At 34.2% G+C, this 25,896-nt stretch overlaps 1 protein-coding gene across 2 annotated transcripts in view; it reads right to left on the reverse strand.

The window, feature by feature from the left end:
- Positions 1-25,896, reverse strand: part of LOC115438835 (glucosidase 2 subunit beta-like) — a 479,883-nt gene that overhangs the window by 123,531 nt on the left and 330,456 nt on the right. For both annotated transcript variants that reach the window (XM_030162688.1, XM_030162687.1), the window contains exon 12: positions 21,293-21,382. In XM_030162688.1, the coding sequence (XP_030018548.1) occupies positions 21,293-21,382 (90 nt within the window). The remainder of the gene's footprint in view (positions 1-21,292; positions 21,383-25,896) is intronic.

Consider the following 25,896-nt stretch of genomic DNA (forward strand, 5'->3'; position numbering starts at 1 on the left):
AACTCCAAATTTTGTCTTTGTTTTAGTGTAAAGAAAAAAGGCCTTCATGGATTGGATCTACAAAGACACTGAACATTTAGTAACAGGTAGAAAATTGTTAAAATTGTGCTTAATTTTCTTTAGACGTTTCAGGTTGTTCATATTTGTTCAGGTGTTTCACATTTTATTGTTACAAGATAGCTTGTAAATGTAAATATTTTCATAATTTTTAAATGCTATTTTTTGCACTAAAACAAAGAAAAAAATTAAGTTGTTAATTCAAGATTTTTTTGCTTAAGTCACTAATTTTTTTTGGCTTTATTAAAGATTTTTTTTTTTGCTAAATTTAAGATTTTTTGGACTTAATTCAAGATTTTTTTTTTGGCTTAATTCAAGATTTTTTTTTTCTTAATTCAAGATTTTTTTTGCTTAATTCAACATTTTTTCCTTAATTCAAGCTAATATATATATATTTTTTGCTAAATAATAATAATAATAATAATAATAATAATAATATAGCGCTTTTCTATGAACACACTCAAAGCGTGTACAGAAGATCCATTATTCATTCGCTCTCACATTCTCCCTCTGGTGGTGGTAAACTACATCTGTATCCACAGTTGCCCTGGGGCAGACTGACAGAAGCGTGGCTGCCAATCTGCGCCTACGGCCCCTCCCACCACCACCGAACATTCCCACACATTCATACACCAGTGTGAGTAGCAGCACTGCAGGCAAGCTTAATTCAACTCAAGACTGTGGAATTTTTGACTTCACTTTGAATTCATTCCACGGGCCGGATTGGAACCTTTGGTGGGCCTCATTTGGTCCCCGGGCCGCATGTTTGACACCTGTACTCTAGGCCGTCCTGATGGAGTCACTTTCTTCAGCGGCAGAACCCACTGCACCGTTAAGGCCATGTGATGTTCTCCAGACAGTTGGAAGTGTGGCTTTTGCAGCGTTATCCCTCTCTCTTGCGTGTCAGAGCCGCAGCGCAGTGGCGGCCATGACTCACTGAAGTGCTGTGTACTTTCTAATGACACCGGAGCCGAGGCTGAGTCAATCTGACCTGACAGTCTTGCATAAATCACGGCCCTTCCATTTAAGTTGCTTTGAGGAGTGTCAACAAATCCACAGGAGGAGTATTAGCCTCTGCTGTAGGTAGGGACTCCGCCTCTGAGAAGTCATTATGGGGTGTCTTCCTTCATGCTGTGCCAGGACGTGTTGACTGAATTTACGGGCTTATTTCTGACTCACTGGCAGAGACGCCGGCGCTTTCAAATCCGGTCCCAGCAGCACCAGCAAGACCACTACAGTGGAAATACAGCGATATTTAAAGGTGCAGTATGTAGGAATTAGGTTCTAAGTCAGGGGTGTCAAACATGCGGCCTGGGGGCCAAAACCGGCCCGCCAAAGGGTCCAGTCCGGCCCTTGGGATGAATTTGCAAAAATTACACTTCAGATATTAACAATCAAGGATGTCGAACTCGTTTTAGTTCAGGTTCCACATACAGGACAATGTGATCTCAACTAAAATAACAGCATAATAACCTATAAATAATGACTCCAAATTTTCTTAGTTTATTGCGAAAAACATAATATTCCATTACACCAGGGGTGTCAAACTCATTTTAGTTCAGGGGCCACATTCAGCCCAATTTGATCTTAAGTGGGCCAGACCAGTAAAATAATAACAGTGAAAAAAGTAAAATTCTATTATGATCAGGTTTACATCTACAAAGTTTCCTTAAAAATCTGAATAATATGAACAACTTGAATTATCTTAAGAAAAACAAGTACAATTTTAACAATATTATGCCTTGGTTTATCAGTTTATCATTTACACCTATATATTACAATCACATAAAACATTTAGTAACAGGCAGAATATTGGTAAAATTGCATTTACTTTTCTTAAAACATTTCCATTTGTTCAGGTTATTCACATTTTTTGTAAATGTATAGTTTGGTAATGTAAATATTTTCACGTAATTTAATTTTTTTACACCAAAAAGAAAAAATTTGGGATTGTCATTATTTATAAGTTTTTATGATAATATTTTACTGGTCTGACCCACTTTAAATCTAATTGGACTGTATGTGTTTGTATGCTGAACCTTAATTAACCCTTTCATGCACGAATTATTAGAACCTTAATCAACATTTTTTCCTGAGTGTTTTTATTCCTCTTTAGGCATGAAAAAAACAATGTGATAGAAAATTTTCTTCTGAAAAATAAATAAAAAACTAGAAGCACTCGGAGAGCGCAGACCTCCGCCAAGGCTGATCAGTGCCCCCCCCCCCCCCCCCCCCCCCCCGTGGGCCCCCCCACCCCCGATCACCACCAAAATTTAATCATTTCTTCCTCATCCCATTTCCAACAAACCCTGAAAATTTCATCCAAATCTGTCCATAACTTTTTGAGTTATGTTGCACACTAACGGACAGACAAACAGACAAACAAACAAACAAACAAACAAACAAACCCTGGCAAAAACATAATCTCCTTGGCGGAGGTAATAAATAAATAAAATAAAAAATAATTTAAAAAAAATTTAAAAATACATTAAAAAAAAGTAATAATGACAAAAAATTCTTATGAATGTATTTTTCATGAAGTTGCAAAAATATCCACTCAGCTGGACACCACACGTTTAATTTTTGACGCACAGAAACATGTATTTACTGATAAATTGTGTGAAAACTATGGGGAGGGCTTGTGATTTTGGGGGTTTATCATTAGGAGAGATCTACATAATGTTACCAATTCATGTCAGAAAAGACATGTAGTGTCTTAAAATTTTAATAAAGATATGTGTAAAGAAAAAACAAAAACAAAAAAACAACGAAAAGAACAACAAAATCCATGAATATACAAGAGAACAGCTGTAGAATAGCTGTCCACTGTAGTGACCACTATACACGAAAGGGTTAAAATGATTGTGATACCACTGATTGTGAATATCTTCAGTGTAATTTTTGCAATTTGTCACAAATTCATCACGCGGGCTGGGTTGGAAACTTTGGAGGGTCGGATTTGGCCCCATGTTTGACACCTGTGCATTACACCTATGAATAATGACAAGTCCATAATTTTCTCTTTTTTTTTAGTGTAAAAACTTACATTAAATTCTGAAAATATTAACATTTACAAACTACTCTTTAACAATAAAATGTGAAAAACCTGAAATTTTGTACGTACAATTTTAACATTATACTTCCTGTTGTTAAATATTTTGTGCCTTCGTAGATCCAATCCATAATAGGCATATATAAATGGTAAGTTGAGGTGTAATATTGTTAAAATTGCACTTATTTTTCCTTGAGAAATCTAAGTTTTTGTTAGGTTATTCACATCATTTTTGTTTGGATAGTTTGTAAATGTACATATTTTCATGATTTCATTTTGACTGCACCAAAACAAAGAGAAAAAAACTGGAGTCGTCATTATTTACAGGTTATTATGCTATTGTTTTACTGGTCTGGCCCACTGGAGATCAATTTGGGCTGAGTGTGGCCCCTGAACTAAAACGAGTTTGACCCCCCCCCCCCCCCCCCATTCTAAGTAATTCTAAAATGGCCTTGACTGTCACCAGACAATAACCTGTTTAACTCTGACCATATTTTCAGGGGAAAAACGCCTAAAAAGACATACCCAAAGTAAATGAAGAATTACTTCACAATAATAAGGTTCATATGGATGTTCTTGGTGTCTATGGCAGGGATTAAAGCAAAAATTTTTCATCTGACTGAAAATTTTCTTCTGGTCAAAATCATTGGCCATTATTAAAAATGATGCAATACAATACTACTATAGCGTACAAGTTTATATAGTCAAATTTGGCAATACTGTAAAACACACTGAATGGGAGAGTGTACAGGTGTAGAAGATTAGTAACATGGAGAGAAAAAATGTCATGAGTGGTAGTGGTGGGGGGTCTGGGGGTCCTCCCCTAGAAAATTTTTAAAGCTTCAGGTCAATTTTGGTGCTCTGGTTAATTTTAAAGGGTATGAAAACCTTTGAAGCAAGTGAAAATAATAACTAGAAGAAAACCTTACTGCAAAAAATGAGTGAAAAACTTTTTATTTAACAATTTAGGAACTCCTAAAACATAACTCCAACTCCAACAGTACATGAATTTTGGGGAAAATGTCTGTGTAAATGTAACCCTAACCAGCTAATCTTTTTTTTTTTTCTGCTTTTTGGCATGTCAACTGAAATTACATCAACTGAAACAGAAATTATATTCCGTCACAGATCCTCTCTGAGGGTATTTAAAATACAGTGGCTTTGCAAATACCAAGGGTGTTACTCATTCATTCAGCTTTATCTTCGTACTGTACCACACAGATAGAAATAAGATGCTAAACGGGTCAAAATAAAGCACTTGTGCAGTCGGGCACGTAACCGCGTAAGGCCGCGGCGCGCACAGCCGCACGCATGGGAAGGGCACATACACACAAACACACACACACACACACACACACACTAGTCATATACCGACAAGAGGAGATAAGCTATGAACCCAAACATGAAGGTCCATGTAGATCAGTTGTGTCTTCTTCCCTTTTCGCTGTGGTTCTTTCATAATGAAAGCTACTTGTTAGCACTAAACTAAAGTTAGCGTCTGGAGGCTGAACTTCGGTAAAGCTGAACTTGTCCATGTGTTTCTGAGGCACACAATGAGCAGCGTTTCCTTCCAAACATAAATAGTCATCAATCTGTCCTCCCGACATAAAAAATAAAGAAGTCATCTTCTTATCATCACTGTTCAGCCTATCAGCCCCCTGTGCCTGTGTTAAACACCTGCAGACCCAGGACAGCAGACCCAGGACAGCAGACCCAGGACAGCAGACCCAGGACAGCAGACCCAGGACAGGATCGCGGTGCCGACTGGACTCCGCAAAATACGTGGGGAAGTTACTTCAATATGACTTTTTTTCTCTCCTCAATTTTTCCATGTGACGGAGAACTTTAATCCCTGGTCTATGGCCATTTACAGACCTCACAGAATCTATTCCCATTGTCTAAAATATTGTATCTATTACTCTGCCTGAGTAAACTGTAACAAACTAAAAGAGAAATTAGAATTTTTTATCCTCGCCTGTTTTTTTTCGGCTGGATTGACGATGATATGCATAAAAATGTTTTTTGCAAGTTGTCTAGGTTTTTTCAACTGAATTAGGACCATTTTGCACCGCTAAATCCAAAAATGACATCTGTTTTTCTCAATCAGGTCAGGGGTTTTTTGCTAATTTGATTTTGAAAAATTTGATCTTCTCACAAAATTGATTACATTTTTGTGACTTTATCAGTTGATTTTTTATATAGTTCTCACCCAAAGAAGGTTTTAAGAGAAAAAAATAATAATTTGATCACTCGATTCCTGTTAGGTACAATGGTGTATTCAGCGCAGATGTAGCAGAATACGTCAGGCTTATTTTTGCCAGATCTTCTAGTCGAAGCCATTTCATTCACCTGTAATATTAAAAAAAACATTAACCATAAACTGGCAAAAGTAAAATCTTCAGAACTCGTTTATTGCAAGAAATATGAAAGAATTTTGTATCATATGACGTGAAAATGCCCATAAATGTAAGCAAAAATGTTAAAAAGCCAATATGTAGCATAGTTCAGAAAGTTGACCTGATTGAGCAAAATTAACGTGATTTTTGGATTCAGCACACCAAAATGATCCTAAATCAGCTCAAAAAACTGAAACAATACATTTGTTGTTGACCAGTGTAATACATGGGTTTTATACAGCGCTTTTCTAAGTACTCAAAGACGCTTTACAATAAACAGCCAAGGAACGAACACAGCAAACGAGTAAACAGAGTTAATACTAAAGGGCGAACAAAGAACGAATACAGAGACAGATACGCTAAAAGAAAACACATTAAGCACGAAGCATTTATTATTTATATTAATGATAATTAATGGTCAGATATTGAAAGTTAAGTTCTTCCTGAAAACAAAGGTGCAAAAATAATTAGCAAAAAAGAGGTTTTCTGACACTTTTGACACCTAGACAGCCTGATTATTTAATGGCTGTTTGTACAGTAAACATACACCTCTACTTTCCTGTTTATGGTCATTAGAGGAACTGATGAGAAGGGAATGTGGAGTACACCACTACCCAGCGTTTAGCTTCTAATCTCGGCGTTAATCATTCCACTTAAAAGTGGTACACACACACACACACACGCACACACACACACACACACACACACACACACACACACACACACACACTGGCTGTCTTTCCTTGTTTGGAATCAAAGCAGTTAAATTTTTTCTCCCGTGGACCAGCAGCAGAAGGCTACCAAACCCACTGCACATGAACCATTCAAGCCGCCATGAAGTGAAGCTGAAGAACAACAAAGACATGAAACTGCCACAGGCGCTGCGTTTGCTGGAGGACTTTGAAGAGAACTTATTCTATGTTTTCACACTTTATAGCCTGATAGTAATCATTTTTCTCTATCCGCCAAATTGAGGGAGTTTCGGTCAAAAATTAGGAATTTTGAAAATCAAGACCTTGAGTTTGACCTTTCAAGGTCATCGAAGGTCAACAAAATTGGTACCTGCATTAACAGTGAGTGGACCTGCTTTGTTAGGTACCATGAAGTAATGGTACTAATGTAAGGAATGATGTTCGAAGGGAGAATGTGGACATGGACAGGGGTCTGGATCAGCACTGATGTGGGTCTAATGTTCGAAAATACGTGTTCCGTTCATTTTACAGGTGTTTTTCTTCAGGCAGAAGATACCGCAGCCTGCCATGCAGAACTGTGAGGCTCAGTGACAGCTTCTATCCAACCGCCATCAGACTTCTGAACAACTGCAAAAACCTGGGACTCTAACAACCCCCTAAAAAACTGGATTCTTTGTTTGTTTGTCTGACTGTTAGCAAGATAACTCAAAAAGTTATGGATGGATTTGGATGAAATTTTCAGGAAGTTTTGATACTGACACAAGGAACAAATTATTACATTTTGGTGGTGATTGGGGGGGGGGGGGGGGGGGGATCTGCCTAGGCGGAGGTCTGTGCTCTCCGTGTGCTTTTCTAGTTTATTTATCTATTTATTATGACTGTTTTGCACACACACACACACACACATATATACAGGGGTTGGACAAAATAATGGAAACACCTTCACCTCAAGATGATAATGCCCCAATCCATACAGCTAGAACTGTTAAAGAATGGCATGAGGAACATTCTAATGAAGTTGAGCATCTCGTATGGCCGGCACAGTCCCCAGACCTCAACATTATTGAGCATTTATGGTCAGTTTTAGAGATTCAAGTAAGACGTCGATTTCCACCGCCATCGTCTCTAAAAGAGTTGGAGGGTATTCTAACTGAAGAATGGCTTAAAATTCCTTTGGAAACAATTCACAAGTTGTATGAATCAATACCTCGGAGAATTGAGGCTGTAATTGCCGCAAAAGGCGGACCTACACCATATTAAATTATATTTTGTTGATTTTTAAGGTGTTTCCATTATTTTGTCCATCCCCTGTATATATATATATATATATATATATATATATATATATATTAGGCCTGTAACGGTACACCAAATTTTCGGTTCGGTACGTTTTCGGTTTTCAAAGCCACGGTTCATTTTTTTTCCAGATCGGTACGGGAAGAAAGAAAACCCCTCAAAATGTCTTTAATACATTGTGTTGTGTGTATTATTATTAGTATTTTTTTTTATAATGCTTTGGAAGGCCCTGCAGTGCTACTATCAACATAATGAGGGCGCCACTGAGCAGCACTGACCTCCACCAGCGCCTGAAGGAGGGGGTTGGTAAAGACACGCCCAGTGACCTATGGCCCTCCCACAGGCAACAGCTCTGTGTGTACATTGTATGTGTGTGTGTGTGTGTGTGTGTGTGTACCGAACCAAACAAGTGTGTACCGAAACAGTTCAGTACATGTACTGTTACAGGCATATATATATATATATATATATATATATATATATATATATATATATATATATATATATATATATATATATATGTATATGTCGAGGCCCAAAACAGAATCTGGCCCGATTCAGAATCGGGCCGGCCTAGAATGGAATTCTATTCTAGGCCGGCCTAGAATGGAATCCTGCTGCTATCATGTTATTTTTATACCATGTTTAATGCAAATGATCTAAATTATTACAAAAATCAATACATGGATTTTGCAAACGTGAAAAAAAATGAAACAAACAACATTTTAATTGTAAACTATAATTCACTTTATTTACAAATAGAACCTAGTGGTACTCCCCACCAATATATGGTACAGTGAAATTGACTGAAATTGACAATAGTTACTCAAGGTATGTAAGACTGAAAATGTAAAATTATGACAAATTATGGAATTATGGATCATTTGCATTAAACATGGTATAAAAATAACATTATAGCAGCAGGATTCCATTCTAGGCCGGCCTAGAATAGAATTCCATTCTGGGCCGGCCCGATTCTGAATCGGGCCAGATTCTGTTTTGGGCCTCGACATATATAATGTTTTTATTCCTATGGTGATTTTATCTAATTGTTTTTATTGTGGCCAAAATGCATCATAATTTTATTCTGCTATGCATTTCTGATGTAATGTCTGAATGACAATAAAGAAATCTGAAACTGAATCTGAATATACTTCTGGGATTTTATTTATTTATTTCCTTACCCACTTATGGGTAAAGAACCAAATACGGTAACTTCACTGACCACGATTTTCTACATTTTTGAAAAATTTCACAAAAGTAATAAAATCTTGTTATGTCCTTTAATAACACACTAAGGTTGAAATGTTGAATTTCAGAGTATTTCAATACTAATATAAAGGGTTAAATAACAGTAACAAGTAATCTGTAATGTATTACAGTTATTTGATTTGATTTAGTGATTTATTCTGAACATGCAATGAAATTTAATATGTATGCAAACTAGCAAAACATAAATAATAATACAAATATCAATAATCATAACAATCCTAGACTGAAGAACAGCACAATAGTTCCATTTATTTGCCCGAAAAGGGGTGGGAAGAAGTGCAACTTATTTAATCCCACCCCCGCTCTACAAAATATTATTAATAATATATATGTTCCTCTTCCTTTTACATTACTCTTTTATATTTATATATCTGTTCACACACACTCACACTCATTCATCCATATACACACACATACGTTTATACATACACACAACATACAAGTACACATACACACATACAAATACTATATAATCTTTTACCAATGCGTTTCTTAGTTATGCTGGCGAATAAATAAACAAATAATAACTAACTCAAAGAAATACATATATACATAAACACCAGTGAACAGTGTTGAACACACTGAGCTGCTTCTCCTGCTGGAACCTCACACCACGACCAGTTTAATTCCATTCATTTAAATAATGCACAGCTATTAGTTCTATTAAAGATAGGCAGGGTTTCAGCTCAACAAACTTTTTTGGCTCCGGGCACTTTTCTCCGATACTGGCTGCCATTCAAGAAAAAAAAAAGAAAAAAGAAAGAAAGAAAAAAGAAAGAAAAAAAAAAAAAGAAAAAGAAATGAGAGCGAGCAATTTAATCAAACGTGAGACATCTAAACACCAGGGAGGGCGGATGTAAGATGGTTTCAACTGATGATCAAGAAGTTGAAGTGTTTGATTCCGTTCCATTATTGGAGAGGAACTGCAGCTCTGCCAGTTCGCTACTCCAGGGCATGGGAGGGAATGCGATAGAAAGCCGTCGGATTATGTGTCTGTCAATGTCATGTCTTTTCAGGATCACGGTTGAAGGCGAACAGCGAGTATAAAAGGGGGGGGGGGGGGGTGGTGCATCGCTGGGAGGTTAAAGGACCTTCAGCTCAGATGGTGATAGTGGATATTGTGCTCTTCAGCGATCTGAAGGATGAAGAATAACAGTGTGTATACGACGTGTGTGATGCCAATAGGCTACGGACAGACAGGAAACTGAGACGAATAAAGACATCTGCGCACAATGACAACAATGTACATGAAAACCAAACCAATGCAGCAGTTCCTACGATACCCACTAGAGCTAACACACATTCAGCCCAGTATGACCTCAAGTGGGCCGGACCAGTCAAAAACCAAGAAATAAAAACTCCACATTTTTGTATTTGTTAAAAAAAAAAAAAGTAAAAGTGCAGTTTTACCGATATTCTGCCTCAGCTTTTCATTTCCACATGTGTGTTACAACTTATAGATCACAGTGGATCTACAAAAACACACAATATTTAGTAACAGGCAAGAAAACACATAGTACACACAGCCAATCACACATTTAGGACGTAAGACGAAGTAAATTATGCAGAAATATATATATATATGTATGTCTACACACAAAGTAGTATATATAGTCATAGTACAAAAAGAAAGAGAAAAGAAAAAAAAAATTAAATAAGTAGGTAAAAAAATCGATAATCATAACGATATTAACACGTTTGTACACAGAGCCAATCACACATTTAGGACATAAGACGAAGAAAATTATGCATAAATAGATAAATAAATAAATAAATAAATAAATAAATGTCTACACACAAAGTAGTATATATAGTCATAGTACAAAAAGAAAGAGAAAAGAGAAAAAAAGTAAATAAGTAGGTAAAAAAAATCGATAATCATAACGATATTAACACGTTTGTACACAGAGCCAATCACACATTTAGGACATAAGACGAAGAAAATTATGCATAAATAAATAGATAAATAAATAAATAAATAAATAAATAAATAAATGTCTACACACAAAGTAGTATATATAGTCATAGTACAAAAAGAAAGAGAAAAGAGAAAAAAAGTAAATAAGTAGGTAAAAAAAATCGATAATCATAACGATATTAACACGTTTGTACACAGAGCCAATCACACATTTAGGACATAAGACGAAGAAAATTATGCATAAATAAATAAATAAATAAATGTCTACACACAAAGTAGTATATATAGTCATAGTACAAAAAGAAAGAGAAAAAAAGTAAATAAGTAGGTAAAAAAAAATCGATAATCATAACGATATTAACACGTTTGTACACAGAGCCAATCACACATTTAGGACATAAGACGAAGAAAATTATGCATAAATAGATAAATAAATAAATAAATAAATAAATAAATAAATAAATAAATGTCTACACACAAAGTAGTATATATAGTCATAGTACAAAAAGAAAGAGAAAAGAGAAAAAAAGGAAATTAGGTAAAAAAATCGATAATCATAACGATATTAACACATTTGTACACAGAGCCAATCACACATTTAGGACATAAGACAAAGAAAATTATGTATAAATAAATAAATAAATAAATGTCTACACACAAAGTAGTATATATAGTCATAGTACAAAAAGAAAGAGAAAAGAGAAAAAAAGGAAATAAGTAGGTAAAAAAATCGATAATCATAACGATATTAACACGTTTGTACACAGAGCCAATCACACATTTAGGACATAAGACGAAGAAAATTATGCATAAATAGATAAATAAATAAATAAATAAATAAATAAATGTCTACACACAAAGTAGTATATATAGTCATAGTACAAAAAGAAAGAGAAAAGAGAAAAAAAGGAAATTAGGTAAAAAAATCGATAATCATAACGATATTAACACATTTGTACACAGAGCCAATCACACATTTAGGACATAAGACGAAGAAAATTATGCATAAATAGATAAATAAATAAATAAATAAATAAATAAATAAATAAATAAATAAATGTCTACACACAAAGTAGTATATATAGTCATAGTACAAAAAGAAAGAGAAAAGAGAAAAAAAGGAAATTAGGTAAAAAAAATCGATAATCATAACGATATTAACACATTTGTACACAGAGCCAATCACACATTTAGGACATAAGACGAAGAAAATTATGCATAAATAGATAAATAAATAAATAAATAAATAAATGTCTACACACAAAGTAGTATATATAGTCATAGTACAAAAAGAAAGAGAAAAGAGAAAAAAAGTAAATAAGTAGGTAAAAAAATCGATAATCATAACGATATTAACACGTTTGTACACAGAGCCAATCACACATTTAGGACATAAGACGAAGAAAATTATGCATAAATAGATAAATAAATAAATAAATAAATAAATAAATAAATGTCTACACACAAAGTAGTATATATAGTCATAGTACAAAAAGAAAGAGAAAAGAGAAAAAAAGGAAATTAGGTAAAAAAATCGATAATCATAACGATATTAACACATTTGTACACAGAGCCAATCACACATTTAGGACATAAGACGAAGAAAATTATGCATAAATAAATAAATAAATAAATAAATGTCTACACACAAAGTAGTATATATAGTCATAGTACAAAAAGAAAGAGAAAAGAGAAAAAAAGGAAATAAGTAGGTAAAAAAATCGATAATCATAACGATATTAACACGTTTGTACACAGAGCCAATCACACATTTAGGACATAAGACGAAGAAAATTATGCATAAATAAATAAATAAATAAATAAATAAATAAATGTCTACACACAAAGTAGTATATATAGTCATAGTACAAAAAGAAAGAGAAAAGGAAAAAAAAGTAAATAAGTAGGTAAAAAATAGATAACACTGGGTTACAAAAAAATGTTTTTTGCAAGTTGTCTAGGTTTTTTCAACTGAATTCGGACCATTTTGCACCGCTAAATCCAAAAATGACATCTGTTTTTCCCAATCAGGTCAGGTTTTTTTTGCTAATTTGATTTTCAAAATATGATCTTCTCACAAAATATAATAATTAATACCAAAATAAGATTGGTAAGCACACTTGATGAAACTTGTGACTTGATTCCTGTTAGGTACAATGGTGTATTCAGCGCAGATGTAGCAGAATACGTCAGGCTTATTTTTGCCAGATCTTCTAGTCGAAGCCATTTCATTCACCTGTAATATTAAAAAAAACTATTAATCATAAATTGGCAAAAGTAAAATCTTCAGAACTCGTTTAGTGCAAGAAATATGAATTTTGTATCATATGATGTGAAAATGCCCATAAATATAAGCAAAAATGTTATAAAGCCAATATGTAGCATAGTTCAGAAAGTTGACCTGATTGAGCAAAATGAATGTGATTTTTGGATTCAGCACACCAAAATGATCCTAAATCAGCTCAAAAAACTGAAACAATACATTTGTTGTTGACCAGTGTTATCATAATGATATTACCACGTTTGTACACATAGACAATCACACTTTTAGGACATAAGACAAAGAAAAATATGTAAAAATAGATATATATGTATAAACACAAAGTAGTATTTATAATCATAGTAAAAAGAGAGAGAGAAAAAAAATCGGACCAATGGCCCTGTAGCTTAATTAAAATTAAAAGCTTTGGGAAATGTATCCAGATGTCATTTATTATCACCCAGTTCTGTGTATTTATTCTATTACAGAAATAGCCCATGTTTTGGTCATATTCCAATCAGATCTGTAAAAAATTCCAATTCCAACTTGATATCATTGAAACTGATTTATTGCATCAATCCACTTCCTATCTGTTATAATGGAGAAATGTTTCAAAGTCGCACCAAATCCAGAATCAGATCCGGATCGAAATAATTTCAATACCTTGTGTTGACATCATCATAAAGAAGCTGTATACCAAGTTTGAAGTCAATCGGAATTTTAGTTTCGGAGAAGAAGACGATTGAAATTTTTTTAACGGACGACAGATGACGACAGATGACGACAGATGACGACAGATGACGACAGACGACGACAGATGACGACCGACGACAACAGATGACGACAGATGACGACAGATGACGACAGACGACAACAGATGACGACCGACGACAACAGATGACGACAGATGACGACAGACGACGACAGACGACAACAGACGACGACAGATGACGACCGACGACAACAGACGATGACAGACAATGACAGACGACAACAGATGACGACAGATGACGACAGATGACGACCGATGACAACAGATGACGACAGATGACGACCGACGACAACAGACGATGACAGACAATGACAGACGACCACAGACGACAGATGACGACCGACGACAACAGACGATGACAGACAACCACAGACGACAGATGACAACAGACGACAACAGATGATGACAGACAATGACAGACGACCACAGACGACAGATGACGACAGACGATGACAGACAATGACAGACGACCACAGACGACAGATGACGACAGACGATGACAGACGACAGACAACAGATGACGGCAGACGACGACAGATTATGACAGACGACGACAGACGACGACAGATTATGACAGACGACGACAGACAACAGACGACGACGACGAATGCAGCATGACGACAATAGCTTATGGTCTGTCAGCCGGTAAGCTAATAATAACAAAAATAGGACCAATGGCCCTGTAGCTTACCGGCACTGCCTATCTCTTATAATGGGGAAATTTTTTAAAAGTTGCACCAAATCCAGAATCAGAGGCGGATCTACATTATTTCACTAACTTTTGTTGACATCATCATAAAGAAGCTGTATACCAAGTTTACAGTCAATTGGAATTGCAGTTTCGGAGAAGAAGACGATTGAAATTTTTGTAACGGATGACAGACGACGACAGACGACAACAGATGACAACAGACAACGACAGACGATGACAGACAACCACAGACGACAGATGACAACAGACGACAACAGATGACGACAGACGATGACAGACGATGACAGACAATGACAGACAATGACAGACAATGACAGACGACAGATGCCAGATGACAACAGACAACAGACAACAGATGACGACAGACGACGACAGACAATGACAGACGATGACAGACAACCACAGACGACAGATGCCAGATGACAACAGACGACAACAGATGACGACAGACGACGACAGATTATGACAGACGACGACAGACAACAGACGATGACAGATGATGACGACGGATGCAGCATGACGACAATAGCTTACGGTCTGTCGGCCGGTAAGCTAATAATAACAAAAATAGGACCAATGGCCCTGTAGCTTACCGGCACTGCCTATCTCTTATAATGGGGAAATTTTTTTATAGTTGCACCAAATCCAGAATCAGAGGTGGATCTACATTATTTCACTAACTTTTGTTGACATCACCATAAAGAAGCTGTATACCAAGTTTACAGTCAATTGGAATTGCAGTTTCGGAGAAGAGGACGATTGAAATTTTTGTAACAGACGACAGACGACGATGCCGGAGGCCGCATGGTGACAATAGCTTACAGCCTATCGGCCTGTACGCTAAAAAGGGGTAGGCTAACAGTGCACATGTACAAGTATAAAGGGTAAGAATTTAGAATTTTTTAAAAAATTAAATAAAAAAATTGCAATTCAGCCATGAATAGTGCCAGAGAAATTGGTCGGACACAAATCATGGACGGACAGATGACAGAACGGATAGAATTCCTGGTACATCTATAGAGCCCTTTGGTCTGGGGTATAAAAAAGAGGATGTTGATGGTCAATGTTAAACTTCTATTCAAATAAACCAACATGTGACACTGCAGAGACTGTGTCCATGTGTCTGAGACATTTACTGAAACCTTTGGCTTTGGACACGTTAGCATGTAAGCTAACGTGCTAACAATACAACAACACAAGAGAAAAGGCTGTGGATTCACCTGCCTTTTTTTTCCTTCACATTTCTACAAACATTGTTCTATATCTGATAATGAGCTTGACTGGAGGTGGTGGAAACATCCGTAATCGAAAAAACAGCTGACAAAATCCAGCCCTTAAAAGTGCCTTAGTGGCATCCAGCTGCCCCTCCCCCACACTGGGGTAAATTACTTTAATGCCTGAGCGTGTACAAACCTGCCGGGCCTATTTACAGTTCTGGAGCTATGGACGATCGCTGTCCTGGGAGGCTTTTAATTGTATTTTCTTCCATACATCTGTGCAGTTTCTATTTTTTTAATTTGATCAGCGCATCGTCAACTCTGGCTTCACTACAACCATTTAACCCTTTAACAGCTGCAGTCTCACTGGTGCCACGTTTTGTACTTTACAACATTCAAATTATTGTAACTCCTGAACCGTTTGCCCTATCCACATAATTCAAATGGCATCGGAAAGCTGAGATCCTAAGGTTTCCGACACTATATAACACTTTATGGCAGCAATGTGGGACTCTATTACAAGTAGAAAGGAACTGTTTCAGAGACTCAAAATCTAAAAAATACCTGGAAATAACAGAAAATATGAAGCCATAACATGGATACTGGATGTTCAAGAGAAAAAAGGATGTTTAAGCAGATGTAAAATAGTTTAACCCTTAGTGGTCTGAGCCTATTTTGGCTGTTTTTGAGTACTTCTGATTTTGCATTTATATACTATATAAAGAAATGTTTACTATACCCATGTTTGGTATCTTTTTTTTCAACACAACTTTGTCTATCTCATCTGTCTATTATTTTTTTCACTTTAACCTACTATATCAACATAAAAGGACAAAAAACACAAAACATATCAAATCAGATTTGAAAAAAATGTATATAATTTATTGCATAAACAAACCTTTTCAAAGACTTTAAAAGTGAATATTGGTTCTATATTAGGTAAATAAAATCAAAATTGCAATAAATTAAAACAATACTCAAATATCTGACATAAAAGCATATTTTCACATAGGTGTTTTCTCCGGAAAAAAAAAATGACGAAGATATGGTCAGAAATATAACGTCCCCCCACCTCATTTTCATACTTTTATTTACGTTTGTTTGCTTCGGTTTCAAACTGTCATATCTCTGATTGTATTTACTCTATCAACATCAAATAAAAAGTGGTAGAATGTTTCAAGTCTGCTCTTTCAAATGCAATTATCCCCAGTGGTCTACGTGACCGACTTCCTGTGCTACAACGTGTTGAAAATGTCATGTGATTCAGTCACGGGGCCATGACCGCGGACCCCTAAAGGTTGAAGTTCATTTGTACAATCTCAAAAAGTTTAATTATGTACATTTACAGTTGTTTCTGATAATAAATATGCTAAAAACTTCAAGTCGTTTTTTTTTCTGTTTTACAAAAAACACACTGTTTTAAACCTTTGTTATTTATAATACGGCTAAAATTTGCTTACAGGTCTTATTTCTGTCTTTGTGCATAGAAATCAATCTAAGTGAATCCCTAAAGGAACTTTGTGTTGGTAAATGCAAGTTATGCAAATTTACAGGATTTCAGTTCTGTTGCAACATCTTGATGCTCATATGAACTATGTTTTCAGCTCAAAAATGTCCAATTTCATCACAATTAATGCTATATTTTCATGTCACAAATGGCCAAGTTCTATTTGAACTGAATTTACCTGAAAAACAAATATTCTATTCTTTTAGATTCCCCAGTTTTTCTTACCAGATTCTATCCTACATATCACATGTTTTATTTTTACAGGTTCAATATGGAGTATGGTGCTGATCCATCCTGCTTATGTTACACCAATACATACATGAAGAATGTCACACGTCACTTTTTAAATCAACAGTTTTCTAATAATAAGCATTTTTATAAAGAAATAACAATTCTATATTATTATTTCCTCTTTAGTATGATGATAAACTATACAATAAATAATTCTGATCCTAGTTTTTGCACAGGGATCATTAGTGTAAACGGTGACATGGCTGCCGAGCATCAGTATGATGGGATCTGTAACAACCATGTCACATCTGTCCACTGCCACATTTTGTGTTTTTGCGTCAGCTGTTATTGTTTTAGATCCACACTGTAAGCCCGGAATTTGTATTTACTAAAATGCTTTAATTACAATACACTTAAATGATTTAAGTTTTATGATGTTACTATAAAATGTTCAGTATATTCTACTAATTTGTAGACATAGTTGAAAGTACGAAAAAGTTTAAGTTGAATGGATTTAAATCACTAAGTTTTAGTCATGACCACACCTTTTTATCTTCACATTGCATTGTGGGTATTGGGCATGTTATTGAAAATGTGTTCTTTTTCTGTGCAGGGGTTCAGCGGGGTTGTGGTGTTAGTGTTAATTTGGATTTAATGTGTGTATGGCAGTGTTTATTGGCCTTTTTGTGTTTTTTTTTTTGTATTTTTGTAGAGCTGCACCATGAGTCAGAGCCAGAGGAAGAACAATGGATTCACTGTTCATCTAAAACTGTTAATGTACAATGGAAATCTTAATGTCTTATCAAATTAAAAGCACTTCCTGTACTGGCAAATGACACTGCGCTAACTTCAATTCATGCTACAATACATTAAGTTGAATACTTTCATAACTATTTTGGTCAGGAATAAAATTTTAAGTTTGATTATTTAAAAAAAAAAATTGTTTAATCAATGATAAATTAATCTGGCTGCAATTGAGAAAATTAGTCAGTGTAACCTAAAATGCTGAGTTGAATGGTTGGATAGTGGGGTTGATTTTACAACAGATTTAAAGTACAAATAACTTGTCTTTTAGTGTTTTCTACTTAATAGTTTAAGTTCAATACTGTCAGCATTAAAGTTGAACCTACTTAAACCAACTGATTAGTCGATCATTACTCAAATCATTTAAGTGCAATCACTTGCCTCAAATTTTTGGAGTAAACTCGACTTATCTGGGCTTACAGTGCACAATACTAACATTTATGAATAAGAGGAGAATTAGCAATAGTAAGTGTATAAGTTTATTACTAATAAAGTACTGGTACTGACCAGAGCATCATGGGTAATGTCACGTCCGTCCACCAGCAAAAGTTTTCACATACATGTGCTATTCAAAATCCAATATTTCTGAAAATAGAGCTTCTACTGTCAAATATCAGTAGTCTGTGCACAAATGGATTAGCATTATTTCAACACAGTTCTATGCATTTCTTACGACTTTTTTTTTTTTTTTTAAACAAAAATGGCCACTCATTTGAACCCCTAAGTAAATTTTAGCCGAATAATGATAATTAATGGCCGGAAAGTTTAGTTCTTCCTGAAAAAAAGAGCTGCAAAAGAAATGTCAAAAAACACATTTTCTGACACTTTTATTGCAAAGAAAACATGAAGACACCTAGGCGGCCTGTTCTAATGGCGGTCTTATGAAATAGTGTTTGTTTTTATTCATTTCCAGACAAACATTAGCTGCATAGTAGCCATCTCTGTATCATTATATGGTAACTTTAAAGCCCTTTGCAGCCCATGTGCAATATTCTGATCTAATATTGACAAGAAAGGAAGGACTGAGACACATTTTATGGCTTATGCAGAAGAGCTGCAAGTTTTCTTTCTCAGATAGATTTGAACTTCCTAAATGGCAAACTAAGCAAACAAATCACACTGCTGTTTGAGGGCATGGGAAAAACCACTGATTCCAAGGATGTCTGAAAAATATATTTGCAGTGCAGATCTCAGTGCAGATCTCAGATAATTTTCTTTTAAACTGCAACCACCCACAGGCTTCTAAAGCTCCAGCTGGCAAGCAATCCTGAGGAGAACAGATTCTAGCCCAGCAGGGGCCATAGGGATGCAGCGGGAGAGAGTAAAAGAAGCTCATTCTGTTGATTAAATTTAGTTGATTTAGCTGTTTGGCTTCTCTAAGGTGGCGTGGAGCTCGCAAATTATCAACTTTAAATGAAGGATCTTTACTGAGATGGTTTGCGTTTTGTCACTGATAGAATTTGTTTCGGTGTCGTTTCTTAAAATGCAATAAATTCCAGTCTCTAGCTAAGATAATGATTGTGTGATGGTTCTTTATTACTGTTTTACTTTTCTGTCCTATGGGTTTTAATAGCTACCTGCAGTGCACAGGTATTGCAAAAGTAATTGGTTTCCATGATTTCCATCATTGAGAGTAAACATAACAATCAAAAGCTTTTATGATTCATGAGAAAATTGTCAAAGCAGCGAAACTGTTTTTTTTTTTTTTCTCCCCTCCGTCTGGTGGTGTTTTATTAAGGAATAGATTACCATCGAGGTAGTATGAGGTGAAATATTCAAACAACATCTTCAAAAAAAAACAAAACAAAACAAAAAAAAACAAAAACAAGATTCAGGATGAGGATGATGGAAGGTTGTATCTCTGTGAAAGGAATCGACCTATGGAACAACTTAAATGACGAAACAAAGGCAATTAAATCAAATAACATTTAAAAAGACAATTAAATCCAATATGTTGAGGAAATATGATGAAATGGACAAAGTTTAATGTGGAAATGTATATCACTGCCAAGAATGGTAAAGTTTATGTTATGTTATGAAACGGATAGTTTATTTTTGTTTATGACGTGTATCATTGTCAAGAAATGGACAGTTTTTGTTTTTTTTATATGGGTGTTATTGTTATGAAATGGACAGAGTTTATTTTTGTTTTGCTTTTTTACTTGTGTATTATTGTCATGAAATGGATAGAGTTTATTTGTGCTTTTATATGGGTATTATTGTTATGAAATGGACAGAGTTTATTTTTGTTTTGTTTTTTACTTGTGTATTATTGTTATGAAATGGACAGAGTTTATTTTTGTTTTTCATATGTGTATTATTGTTATGAAAAGGACAGAGTTTATTTTTGTTTTTCATATGTGTATTATTGTTATGAAAAGGACAGAGTTTATTTTTGATTTGTGTATTATTGTTATGAAATGGACAGAGTTTATTTTTGTTTTTAATATGTGTATTATTTTTATGAAATGGACAGAGTTTATTTTTGTTTTTCATATGTGTATTATTGTTATGAAAAGGACAGAGTTTATTTTTGTTTTTGATATGTGCACTATTACTGTAATGAAATGGACAGAGTTTATTTTTGTATTTAACATGTGTATTATTGTATGAAATGGACAGAGTTTATTTTTGTTTTTCATATGCGTATTATTGACATGAAACGGAAAGAGTTTATTTTTGTTTTTGATATGGGCACTATTTCTGCTATGAAAAGGACAGAGTTTATTTTAATGTGAAATGCTGCTGCAAAATGGAAAGTCTATCCTTTATATGTACAGTAATTTTGTGTTTTTTGCATCGTCAGAATTTAGTCTGATAAGTGAGAATTTTGAGTTACTTACAGAATCTGACATCAGAATTTAGGAATAAGTGAAGGATGGGGTAAGGGAGCAGGAGATTATAAATTAAACTTCATCCCGCTGCTTTTCGAATGTTTGACTTTCTTTTTATATAATTCTTTTGTTTGATTTTAATGCAATATTTGAAATCAATAAATAAAACAAATATTCTGCTATGACACAAAAACACAACTGATAGAAGTTCTAGAAGGAGTTCACTACTAATACCAGACGACAGAGGCGTGTTTTCTTGTGCCTGTACTTACTCATAGACTTTGAGCTGGTAACACTGACTGTTCAGAAACAGGAACTCCCAGTCGGTTCCATAGTCGATGGCCAGTTTCTTCTGCAGATCACTGCGGACGGAAACACAAACACGAGTTTAGGTTCAACGATGCAACAACAGGTGAATGGAACAACACCTGCACTAGGGTTTAGAACCAACATGAACCCTTAACCAGACTCAAACACCCACATATGAGCGTTTAGACTAGGGGTGTCAAACATGTGGCCCGCGGGCCAAAACCGGCTCGCCGAAGGGTCCAATCCGGCCCACAGATGAATGAGTGAAATGCAAAAATTACACTCAAGACATTAGCAATCAAGGATGTTAAAATAATTTTAGGTCAATTCGATCTAAAGTGGGTCAGACCAGCAAAAATAAACTATACATAATGAAAACCACAATTTTTTCTGTTTCTTTCAGTGTAAAAAAAAAAAAAAAGTAAAATTACACAAATATTTTCACATTTCCAGACTAGCTTTTTCCAAAAAATGCGAACAACCTGAACAAATATGAACAACCTGAAATGTCTTAAGAGAATTAAGTGTAATTGCGCCAATTTTCTGCCTGTTATAAATGCGATCTGTACGTTGTAATGAACATGTGAAAATGAGAAGCTGAGACCAAATAATGGCATAAATTGTTAAAATTGCACTTTTTAAAAAAAATAAATAAATAAATTTCATTTTGCTCATGGTTGTTCATGGCTTTCCCATTTTTTTAACAGATAGTCTGTTGATGTAAAAATTTTGATAATATAATTTTACTTTTTTCACTCTAAAAACATAGAAGTTAGACATAAAAATTTTGGAATTGATATAATTTACATAATATTATGTTATTATTTTAATGGTCCGGCCCACTTCAGGTCATATTAGCCTGTATGTGGCCCCTGAACTAACATGAGTCTGAAACCCCTGGTTTAGACCAAGAGTTCACAGCTTTAAACCTATGATGCATGAATTATGAAAACCTTAGTCAAGATTTTTTTTTTCCTAAGGGTTTTTATTCCTCTTTAAGCATGAAAAAAAACAATGTGATTGATTTTTTTTTTAAATGAACTTATTTTTTTTATATTGTTACAAAAATGCCCACTCAGCTGGACACCATGTGTTTAAGTTTTGAAGCAAAGAAACGTGTATTTAAAACCCATCACCAGAAAGTGATTAACTGTGTGAAAACTATGAAATAAGAACATTTTTAATGCAGCTAATCGGATGTTTTCTCACATTTTAACATACTATACACTGTAAAAAAAAAATCTGTAATTCAACAGAATTTTCACTGTTTATTTTACAGGTTTTTACTGTATTTTTAAGATATAAGAAAATATCAATGAAATTATATAAACAGACTGTGATTTTACACGTCAAATGGAAAATAACATGAAAAAACTAACTGTGAATAACAATAAAATTTCCTTTTTTTTTTAAGAAATTTTTTATTTTTCACATAAAAATACAATTAAAATACATTTGCAAATGTATCGTAATTTCACAAATATGTATTTTCTATGTATGAGATTAAACAGTTAATTTAAAGTTTAATACAGTAAAATAAATAAATAAATAAAACAAGATAAAATTACTGACAATTAACCATAAAAAAAGTATTTGTTCTGTAAGTTTAACAAGACTCGTTTGTTAATTGACAAATATCTTGTGTAATTACAGGAGGTTTCACAACGAAAATGTTGAATAAATGGATTTTTGTGAATGTATAACACGTATAAGCACTGATAAACTGTCCAAGTACAGTTTTTTATCAGTGGATTGTACAACTGAGTCTAATTGAAAATTATTTATATATATATTTATAAGTAATTTGATTGTTTTAATACATGTAAATATTCTTTATTAAACATTAAAAATTCAAAAAAACAACCAAAAAAACCCCAAAAAAACAAAATCTCATGTAAAGTTAAGGCAAAAAACTGTATAGTGTATAGTGTATTTTTGTTGTTATCATTATATTTGTCTAAATAAATGTACCTTTAGTTGTACCAGGCCTTAAAATGAACAAGAAACTGAAGAAAACAAGTGGTGGTCTAAGAATTTTTTTCTTGTTTACACTAACCGACTGTTTTTAACGGCTAAAGCTCACGATAATATCTTTCATAAAACTGTCATCACATGCAGCTGATACTGTAAATGGAAACAACTGGAAATGACTTTAATTAACATTTCCTTATTATACTTGTTATTATTATTATCATGTTGCAGTATGACATGATGCAGGCAGAATTACATTTGCGTACGTATGAACGGATGTACAGATTAAACAGAAAGTAAACTTCATATCGTGTAAACCAAATGACTTCACACATACTCAAGAAAAGTCGACCTTATTCTATGTCAAGAAAAAAAAAAAAAAAAGACAAAAAATGCGCTGTATGTTAAAGAAAATAAAGCACAGCGTGGCATAATTTCCCCGTCTGCATGTAATAGAAAGGAGTGTTTTATAACATTCTACATTTAGAAAGTCCCAGACAAGCTGCTTTCATAAGTTCAGGACTGTGCTGACAGTGGAGCTTTCTTTTCCAGGCTACTTTTAGTGACTGACTTCATAGATAGCATGTTGATGAGGTGGCCCTTTAAGGCCTCATTTCTATGCAGCGTTTACAGTTATGACTACGGCTGCTCTTCTTCACTAATCACTACAAAAAAAAAAAAAAAAAAAATGAACTGAGCCCTATCTCTGAACAGTACCCACACCCCCATAACCCAGGATTACTAACCCGCTTAAGTGCAGTTTTTACTTTAGGTTGATAATTTCAGGATGATTCCAGGTCAGAAAACCAGTGCAGGTTTGTTTAACTGTGTGTGTCCAAGTAGGCCAAGGGTCACAATATTCATACGCAATCAAATCGCTCTTTATTGCGAGGCTTAATAGGAACTTTAATTTCATGCTACCGCGTTTAATTCAAAGGACGAGGACGTGAATGTACAAGCTAAGTAATATCTACGCATCGCTGATAAAAGACGTGGCCTGAAGGGTTTTAAACGTATAGATAATGAGGAATATGACCAGAAAAAACAAGGTGAACGATGAAGAAATAGGACGACTATTTCCCCATCATTTAGCCGTTTATTTAACCCATAAAGACCCAGTTATGCTTTTGTGGCAATTCCAAAATTATTCTTTCTCTATATTTAACCTTTCTTTAGTAATGTATCACATTTTTTTGTAATATTATCCTCTTTAATTTGAGTTTTTTCCATGTAAATCATGTATTTTCTTATGTACAAAGTCCCTTGAGATACAGACGGTGGTGCAATATATTATTATTATTATTATTATTATTATTATTATTATTATTATTATTATTATTATTAACCCATAAAGACCCAGTCGTATTTTTGAGGCAGTTCCCAAATTATTCTTTCTCTATATTTAACCTTTCTTTAGTAATGTATCACATTTTTTTGTAATATTATCCTCTTTAATTTGAGTTTTTTCCATGTAAATCATGTATTTTCTTACATACAAAGTCCCTTGAGATACAGATGGTGGTGCAATATATTATTATTATTTTTATAATTATTATTATTATTGTTGTTGTTGTTCTTAATTAACCCATAAAGTTATTATTATTATTATTATTATTATTATTATTTAACCCATAAAGACTCAGTGCTCCTTTTATGTCAGTTCCTAAATGAATTTTTTTCTGTTTAACATTTATCAAGTGATTTCTCAGCATTTACTCCAAAATTATTCCAATTTTTTTTTTTTTTTTTTTTTTTTTACAAATTTTAAGAGAAAAATCATACATTTTCTCATATTTAATGCACTGATCTTGTAGATGTTCATAAAAGCTCAGATTAAATTCAAAGGTTATCATATCTGAGCAGAAACCTGAAGAAAAAGTAACTTTTCAGTAAAATCTCTCATTAACTGAACATAAACCCAGTGTGTCCATCCACTGTCATTGATCCAACTCCATGGGTTTTACTGGTGAATCAATGTTGTAGAAGATGACAGTGTTTCCATGGTAACCATGGAGCCTCTGAACGTCTGAATGGGTCATATCTGATGACCATGAAAAGATGACAAACTGTATTTTACACCAATTATTTAAATGGTTTGATAAGATTAATGGATCAGAAGATATGAAATATTTTATATCAGTAGATGCTGTTTGTCATCAGTGAATTTTTGGGTCTTTGTGGGTTAATAATCCAAAATAATGACAATGTTTGCGACATTAATTTGCTTCATGTCTGCCACAAAAAGGCAGCAAACATTAACATTTAGCATCATCCGGAGGCTAATATATTGTACAAATAATACTAATACTATTACAGGTAAATGAAGAAAAAAAAATATAAAAAATTCATAAAATATTTCAACTTTGACCTACTGTTACCAAAATGTAATCACATCTATTCTGTATCACTGGCAATCTATAAACTCAGTTTGGTATGAATTCAACCAATAGCTTTGCTGCTAGAGTGTTAACAAACAAAGAAACCAACACCCCTTCCATCCCCTTCAGGGGGCGGGGTAATAATCAAAAGCTAGTGAAATAATTAAGTGTCTTAGTATTTAATAAATTATGCACATTGTCAAGGAAAACGAGTACAA

The sequence above is a fragment of the Sphaeramia orbicularis genome, chromosome 18, assembly GCF_902148855.1.
Source record: "Sphaeramia orbicularis chromosome 18, fSphaOr1.1, whole genome shotgun sequence".
In the NCBI taxonomy this organism is placed as follows: Eukaryota; Metazoa; Chordata; class Actinopteri; order Kurtiformes; family Apogonidae; genus Sphaeramia; species Sphaeramia orbicularis.